This window comes from Mus pahari, chromosome 1, assembly GCF_900095145.1.
Source record: "Mus pahari chromosome 1, PAHARI_EIJ_v1.1, whole genome shotgun sequence".
NCBI lineage: Eukaryota > Metazoa > Chordata > Mammalia > Rodentia > Muridae > Mus > Mus pahari.
The window spans coordinates 37,950,751-37,959,685 of record NC_034590.1 but is presented as its reverse complement, the minus strand read 5'-3'; the positions used below and the strand labels follow the sequence as shown (position 1 = coordinate 37,959,685).

General features: G+C 43.6%; 1 protein-coding gene across 1 annotated transcript in view; it reads right to left on the bottom strand.

Annotated features, from left to right (window-relative positions):
• The window catches only part of Snrpa1 (small nuclear ribonucleoprotein polypeptide A'), a 17,454-nt gene that overhangs the window by 7,343 nt on the left and 1,176 nt on the right, over positions 1 to 8,935 (bottom strand). Inside the window, exons 2-3 of the mRNA XM_029531371.1 lie at positions 7,848 to 7,995; positions 5,531 to 5,609 (exon numbers count right to left, since the gene is read on the bottom strand). Of these exons, the coding sequence (XP_029387231.1) occupies positions 5,531 to 5,609; positions 7,848 to 7,995 (227 nt within the window). The remainder of the gene's footprint in view (positions 1 to 5,530; positions 5,610 to 7,847; positions 7,996 to 8,935) is intronic.

Below are 8,935 nucleotides of genomic sequence, written 5' to 3'. Positions count from 1 at the left end.
TCGTGTCTCTAGCTGCATATGTAGCAGAAGATGGCCTAGTCGGCCATCATTGGGAAGAGAGGCCCCTTGGTCTTGCAAACTTTATATGACCCAGTACAGGGGAGCACCAGGGCCAAGAAGTGGGAGTGGGTGGATAGGGGGAGGGTATAGGGGACTTTCGGGATAGCATTTGAAATGTAAATAAAATATCTAATAAAAAAAGAAGAAAATAAACAAATAAACTAACAAAAAAAAAAGAAAAGAAAGGGAAGGTTCTGTCATCCTAGTCACCTCTGCCCCCATCTCCTCAAACATCTTCAAAGACAAAGTGAATAGTATAGTTCAAAGAATTTTGGATGCCAATCATGGTGGCACATGTCTTTATCCCAGAACTAGGGAGGCAGAGACAGGCAAATCCCAGTGAGTTTGAGGCCAGCCTATTTATTCTATGTAGTGAGTTCAGGACAGCCAGGGATATTCTCAGCTTTTCCCATTGTCCTGGAAACCATGATGAAACAAAGATAGCAATACTAAAAACACACCATCAATAGCTACAATCGAGCTAGACAAGGTATTTTCTAGACAGCTCGGAGTAGGAAGAGTTAGGTACTCCAGCTACAGGACTTGCACAGTGGTTGTGAAGGCAGGAAGACTATAAGAAACCAGAGAGCTCCATAATAACCAAGAGATGTTCAGTTTGAGCAGTTACCCAAGGCTCTTCATGTTCCAATAAGTACAGGGAGACCCGGACAGGTTGTGTGATGGGGCTATAGCAAATGTGGGCCCTCATGCTTGTCATCTCTTCTCCCATTTGGGACAAGGTCTTGCTATATATATTGCGATGGTTTGTATATGTGGGTGGCACTATTAGGAGCTGTGGCCCTGTTGGAATAGGTGTGTCACTGTGGGTGTGGGCTTTAAGACCCTCATCCTAGCTGCCTGGAAGTCAGTATTCTGCTAGCAGCTTTCAGATAAAGATATAGAACTCTCAGCTCCTCCTGCACCATGCCTGCCTGGACACTGCCATGCTCCCACCCTGATGATACCGGACTGAACCTCTGAACCTGTAAGCCAGCCCCAATTAAATGTTATATTCATAAGATTTGCATTGGGGCCGGGCGTGGTGGCGCATGCCTTTAATCCCAGCACTCGGGAGGCAGAGGCAGGCGGATTTCTGAGTTCGAGGCCAGCCTGGTCTACAAAGTGAGTTCCAGGACAGCCGGAGCTACACAGAGAAACCCTGTCTTGAAAGACCAAAAAAAAAAAAAAAGATTTGCATTGGTCATGGTGTCTGTTTACAGCAGTAAAACCCACACACAGTATATATATCCTAGGTGCTCAAACTGTGTCCCTTCCAGGACAAATTCCTACACTAAGTAAAAACTTGGGATAGGCCTAAATTAAGTAACTCAAGAGGGAAACAGCACAGAAGAGCAGGAGTACTCACTTCTATAGCACACACACCACACTGGAAGGATACAGAAGTCAGCGTGGCCTTGTAAATAGATGTGTACCTTTGTGAAGTGGTTCACAACTTCAAAAAGCAATGACAGAAAGCAGAGTTCTCAGAAAGCAAACAACCATCTTTACATGATCAGAGGGAGTGCTAGAGCTTGGTAGAGCTAGAAAACTGGCCTACTACCACAAAAAGAATCCAAAAGGAATAAAAAAACCAACTGTCTGTCTGTCTGTCTGTCTGTCTGTCTGTCTCTCTCTCTCTCTCACTCACTCACTCACTCTATAGAACACAATGACAGCATGATCGTCTGGTTAAGAATGTTGCTCAGTAGTAGGGAAGGGGAGCTTTCCTGGTATCTGAAAGGTCCTAGATAAGTTATGATTCTACAATGTATCACCAGAGGCGCCCTGCTGGGACTGGCTGCACCCCAGCTATGTGATGGTAGAGAACTGGCTTTAAAGCTAAGTGTCCTGGCTCACATCTGCAATCCCAGCATTTGGGAGGCTAAGTCAGGAAGACTAGAGTGAGTTAAAGCCAGCATAGGCTACATATGGAGTTGAAAGTCAGCGTGGGTGACACAGTTAAGGGACTAACTCAAAACACAATACATGCTAATGGTTGATCATAGACTGCTTACAGAAATGTGATGGTAAGCGTGTACTGGTGAAGCAGCAAACACTTTTGTCACTGGCTATGAGAAATCAAGTGGGTACTGAGCAGGAAGCTCCCTCTCAGCGGGCTAGCTTTCACAGTACTGAAGGTGCTGACAGGCTGCTGGAGGACACTATCAGCAGTCTTATCCAGTTGTGGGCACTGTCAGCTCAGTAATGACCATGTGACAAGACACACCCATGAGTGCAGTGGTGGCACAAATGTTACAGTTTTCTGATTTAAGACCCAGCTCCACAGAGAGAAATGCATGCCTCGTACAATACATCTGGCTAAGAACCCAAGGTGGAGGAGCTCATAGGCCCTAGGGGTGAACTACCTTTACTATTTTGGTAAGTGGACATCACACTACTCTCTAAATATATATCTATCCCCACAGTAGTACAGCTCTTGGACCTCATCGGAGAAGTTTCTTTGCAGAGTGGATAGTAGTTATTAAGAAACTCAAGACTGGCCAGAGCATATAGAATACACTGGAGGGCTAAGCCACAATAGCCCATCTACAGCATGCCTCTCTTCCACGGGCTCACAGACTGTTGTGGAGGAAGGGCAAATGGATAGATGCAAGAGCTAGAAGCGGGGAAGCCAGACCGTCCAGTATCTTCTGGACAACAGGACCACTGCACTCATGAACTTACAGTGACTGTGGTCATCTACACAAGACCAAGGCAGCCAACATTCCAGCACTGACGATGAGAGGGGGCTCACAAAGCCCCACCTCTACCTGGGGAACTTTTCAGTTCAGGCAACTGGGGGAGGGAGAGTCAGTATTCTTTAAGGGTGTGGCTCCTGGTAGGTCGGCCATTCTCCTGTAAGAGGCTCCATGCCCAAGTATAAGACCAGCACAAAGGACTTGGTGGGTTTAAAAAAATTGCCCAGGAGGCAGAGGCAGGAAAACATGAGTTCTAGAACTGCAGAAAAGATCCCATTTCACCAAAAGAGGGAGGAAATGAAGTTGTGAGAAGGTGTGGGCAGATATGGGAGGAACTGGAGGTAAATATGACTGAAACTCACTGTATACAGGTATTAAAACTTCAAAGAATAAAAATATTATATTAAAAAAGAATAACTGTAGAGAAGAATAAAGGTATTGGTTGACTTTAAACTGAAGTTGCAAAGAATAGAAACAGATAGAGCAAATAAATTCTATGCCATTTGAAGGAAGAATGGCATGGCAGAAAGAGACAGTGCACATATATACAAACAATTTAAAAAGCCAAATGGCCGACACAGAGAAGGCTCCCCTCAAAAGACAACTGTGACATGCCAGTAGCACCACTAAATGTAAACAGGATATAGGCAATGCAGTTAAAAGACGAACTTAACAGTGGATTTAAAAATCGTACCACTGGTGCTAGAGAGATGGCTTAGAGGTTCTTTTTAAAGAGCCGAGGTTGAACCCTAGCACCCATGTGGTGGCTCACAGGCATCCATAGCTGCAGTTTTAGGGGACCTGATGCTCTTTTGAGCTGCATGGGTGCCAGGCATACACGTGGTACACATACATATGTGCAGGCCATACACTCATACACATAAAAATTGGGGCTAGAGAAATGGCTCAGTGGTTAAGAGCACTGGCTGCTGTTCCAGAGGATGGGTTTCAATTCCCAGCAACCACATGGAGGCTTACAAGTGTCTAGGATCTGACACCCTCACACAGACAGGAATGCAGACAAAACACCCTACACATAAAATGAAATTATTTTAAAAAATCTAAAAATTAAAAATAGAATCCTATCTGTAGTTTTTAAGAGACAACAAAGATGAAAGTTAGTTCTGAATAGAAAAAGATTTGTCATGGAAGCAGTTAACCAAAAATAGCTTATTTGGGGTTTATTATATTACATGATATAAACCTCAAGGTCAAACAGTATTAACACAGAGAGGTCACAAAAAAAGTTAATCAAAAGGTTCAGTTCCCGGAAATACTAACAAATTTAAAACTTGTATGTATTAAGAGATCTAAAACTGACAAAATTCCAGACGGACAATTGAATCTATTATCATGACATAAATCTTAATTTATCTCTTTCAGCAGATATGTGTGTGTGTGTGTGTGTGTGTGTATGTATAAGTTAGTCTGGCTGACCAGTGAGCCCCAAGGATCTAGCTCTCCCTCCCCAGTGCTTGAGCTGCAAACTAGAGCCATTACACCCAGCATGCTTGCTTGCTGGTTTGTACAGATCCTGGGGTGAGAACCCAGGCCCTCGGTCTTAGGTAGTAAGCACTTTAAACTATGCCATGAGACTCGGGCAATTTTAGAATTTGCAAGTAGCTATGTTAATACAGAGAAACAGATAAAATGAAATTTAACCTCTTATCCAAAATATCAATGCACTATGATATAAAAAGCCACTAAGAAAGTTAACACCTTCATTTGTTGGGGATTGGCTCTTATGTTTTGATTTAATCAGGAATCTGCCTGTCCAAATGCTGAAGGTTCTTGTCCCCATTTGGTTTTTGGTCGACCAATAAAGATGCCAGTTGCCAATGGCTGGGCAAAGGGAGATGGGGTAGAACCCTTAGGTTTGGGCACCAAAGAGAGGAGAGAGAATCACCAGGTTTCAGAGGGAGAGGGATCAGATTTAGAGCTGCAGAGGGAAAATCATCTGAAATGTAGGTGAGAAGGAACTCGGCCCCCGGAAGGGCTGCCCAGAAGCATCGTAGGCAGCAAAGACACTCAGAAGGATCACAGCAGCAATGATAGATCAAAGATTTAGAGGGTGCTGAGTCAGGAGTAGCAGAGGGAAGTCTGTGACAGCCGGGCAGAGGACTAGAGCTGCCCAGCCTGTGAGCTAGCCAAGGCATTTCAAAGTAAGCGAACGGGAGGGGTGTGTCGTTCATCCTCAGATCCAGAGTGCCTGGAGGGGGCCCGGAAGCGCTCTGCAGAGCACAGAGCAGAGGAGCAAACTCACCGCTGTGTTCATTTTTATTACTACCATACTGAACACTTCAATTCTGCAAACATGGGAATTTGTTTATCCATGGAAGGGGAAGGGGAGTTTCAACAGAACATCAGAAGCGCTAGTAATAGTGACTGACAAACTAGATTGCCTAATGTGAACTCTCCCACCAAGACACCCAGCAGAATCAAAACTCAAAAGGCAGACCTGAGTGGGCAGAGATCTGGAACATTTACTCCAAATACCCAGACGCCCTTCCAATTCCCAGCACAAAAACAATGAAACCAACACAATCATAAAGATGTAAATAAATACATACAGAAATAAATACATACATACATACATACATACATACATACATACATACACACATACATACAAACATACATACATACTCAAATAAAGGCTTAAGTAGTAAAATAATCAGGAAAAAAACTCAAGGAGGAAGTAGGAGGAAATTTCCCATAGCAGGAAGAATCCTTAACCTTGCCCCTTAAAGAGTTTTCTCCATTCTACTTACCAGTTCCACTAGACTGTTGTTGGTGAGGATGAGTTCTGTCAGACAGGGAAGAGCCTGGTCAAGTCCCTCACCTATACGGCTAAAATAAAAATAGAGAGGCTCTCAGTGAAAACAAAAGTTAAATAAGCTAATATTTCTCTGTCTTTTCGAGTATTAATGCTTCAATGATAGAATACCCATCTCCTACATTCCATCTCAGGGAAAGTACCAAAGAGGGGAGCCTGTCTGAGGCACAGGGTCAGTGACAGGGATGGGATGACCTCAGAAACCCATGCCTTCTGGGCGTCTTTCCACTGCCAAGTAGTCTAGTGCAACACAAGGAAAGGTGAGACTCTGGGGTAGGAAAAAACTACTTAGCCAATTTACAATTTCTTGTTCAGAAAACTCAAAACCCAATAATTTCGGATTTAGAGAGCTGGTGTAAGACATTCATTAGAAGAAAATGTTTAATCATGAAAATGGCTTCTCCCTAAAACCACTACTCGGGGCTTTTATGTGTATGTGTGTATGCACTTATGCCTCATAGCAACAGTGTGCTTGGCTCCTGTGGAGGCTAGAAAAGGGCCTTGAATTCCCTGGAATGAGTTTCAAGCTGCCACGCTGGTTTTGGAAAAGCAGCAGCCAGTGATGTTAACTAGAGTCCTATCTCCAGCCCATAGGTCCTTTTCTCTCTCTCTCTTTTTTTCCTATAAAGGTAAACATTTAATTGGGACTGGATTACAGTTTCATAGGCTTAGTCCAAGTCATCATGGTAGGAAGCATGACATGCTCCAGGCAGACACTGTGCTAGAGAAAGAGCTGAAGGTTCTACTTCTTGGTCTGCAGCAGCAAAAGGAGACAGTGTTCCACACTGGACAGAGCTTGGGCACAGGAGACCTCAAAGCCCACCCCCACAGGGACGCGATCCCTCCAACAAGGCCACACCTAATCCAACAAGGCCACACCTCCTAATAGTGCCAATCCCTCTGTACCAAGCATTCAGTTGACACGCATAGACACAGGAATCTACGGGGGCCATACCTATTCAACTATCACACGTATGAAGAGATAATCATGGGAGACCATGGCAGTTTTGCTACAGCTAGCCACTTACACGCTTCCCTCATTCTCCCACCGTCTCTGACACATAAGTGAGCCTCTAACTTCTAACCTCTAACCACTGCATAGAGTACTGATGGCAGTTTGCTTGAACATTCTAACTTAAATTTCAGCATAAACACCATTATTCTATTTACTGTAGCTACAGTGATAAGGCTTTGACAACGAAATATGTGTTACATTCCTATACGATGAAGGCTTATACCCCATTGGTTAAACCTTATGAGCTAGAGTATACCTGGAAGAATATGTCATCTGACTATATCTTTGAAGGCAGTATCTTATTTCTTGACCATGGGTCCTTTTCTTAATGAAAGCTTTGCCATCAGGGTGGTGGCAGCACAGGGCTTTGGTCCTAGCACTCAGGAGGCAGAGGCAGGCAGATGTCTGAGTTCGAGGACAGCCTGGTCTACAGAGTGAATTCCAGGACAGCCAGGGCTCACAGAGAAACCCCACTCATACAAACAAATATGATCTTAATTTCACAGAATTATATTGTAGAAACCAACTACAAAAACAAAAGCCAGCATAATGGATGAGGTACAGGTACTCAGTGAAAAGTAATTGTATTTCATAAAAAGATTTTTATTGTGACAGGGTCTCACTGTGTAGCCCTGGCTGGAATTTGCTGTCAACAAGGCTGTCCTTGAGCTCAGAGATCAGCCTGCCTCAGACTCCAGGTTGTTAGGATTAAAGGCAGACACCACTACACATGGCCTTTATAAATCTTTTTATCATGATGCTATTGATGACTACTCTAAAGTCTGAAATGTTGACATAGCACAGTGCTTCAAACCCAAAGTTTAGTGTCAGTTACGAATACTAAAGATTTCTGAAGAGTGGCAAGTAAGGTCAGACCAATGCCCAAGTTAATCTCCAACCTCTTAGGAAAAGTGCTCTATTCATTTCTCCCTTTAAGAGACATGGACAGGCTGGAGTGGTGGCTCAGCAACTTAGAGCTCTGGCTGATCTTCCAGAGGACCCAGATTCTATTCCTATGCCTGGAGCAGCTCAGGACTATCTGTAAACCCAGCTCCAGAGAAGCCAATGCCCCCCTCTGGCCTTCAAAGGCACTAGGAAGGTGTGTGGTACCTGCAAGCAAAAAACTAATATACATTAAAAAACAAACAAAACAACAACAAACAAAACCCCATTATCTTCAGGGTACATCAGAACACCTACTTAAGGGAAAAAAGTATTCTCACTAGCAGTCACTCACCAAATTCTGTTGTTGTTCACTAATAATGTTTTCAGTCTTCTCAACAAAGGGAAACCGTCCAGTTTCCGGATTTCATTGTCAGAAAAATCAATAGCATCAAACTGGTCTAAGGTGGCACCCAGATTTTCAATAACCGGAATTTTATATCCTGTAGAGGGGAAAAAATACATACAACAAATATTAATATAATGAAAAGTCCTGAAAATCGTAGGAGTATTTGATGGAATTTGGCTCAGAGCTTTTATTCAGGAAGTATTAACCGGGCACTGGCACCATGCCAAGCACTGGACAAAAACAAGATAAGTGAGGAATGAGTTATGTATGTGGAGTCCTTAGTGCTACAAAACTTGAAGTAAAATTGAAGAGGCTGAAGGCAAGAGGAAGAACAGATGGGCATACTGACTAGTAAGAACATCTATGAGGTATTCGCACTGTCCTTGGTGTTATTAGGCTCCATGACAGAAAGCAACACTTTAAACTGCTTAGGTATTCTCAATCCTTCCTATAACTCGTCAGTGTAGCCTCATGGTATCCTGATTCACCCTCCTCCCCACCAGCTCCAATTCAGAGCTGAAAATGGTTTATACATGACCACAAGTCATAGTGAGCGCCCCTGGGTTGTCTAACGGGCGTCTTCATTGAGCTAGGTACTAGAAGAAGAAAAGGAATGAAGTACACAACCCAGCTGTGAAGGAGTGCAATAAAAGATATGGTACCAGAATAAGCATTCTCAAGATTGCATGGTTTTCAGAGATACAGCAGAGATCAAAACTGCCAAGGCAGTGAAAAGATCCAGATGCTCCTGAACCGGACTTTTCTCCAAGAAAGTTAATTTCAACAAACAAACAAAAAAAGCACTAGGATAGGCAGTAATAAACTTTCAAAAATGGCAGTGCATAGCGCCCCCTGAGACTCTGATTGCCTCGGGTCACAGTTTTACAATCTTAACCCCTTCCAAAGCCATCTCCTGAATAGTTAACGGTTACACTCGCAGTTCTGTGTTTTAAAAATCAAGTGCTACTTCTATCAGAACTGAACAGGTGAGTTCCACCCCCCCTGCCACACACACACACACACACACACACACA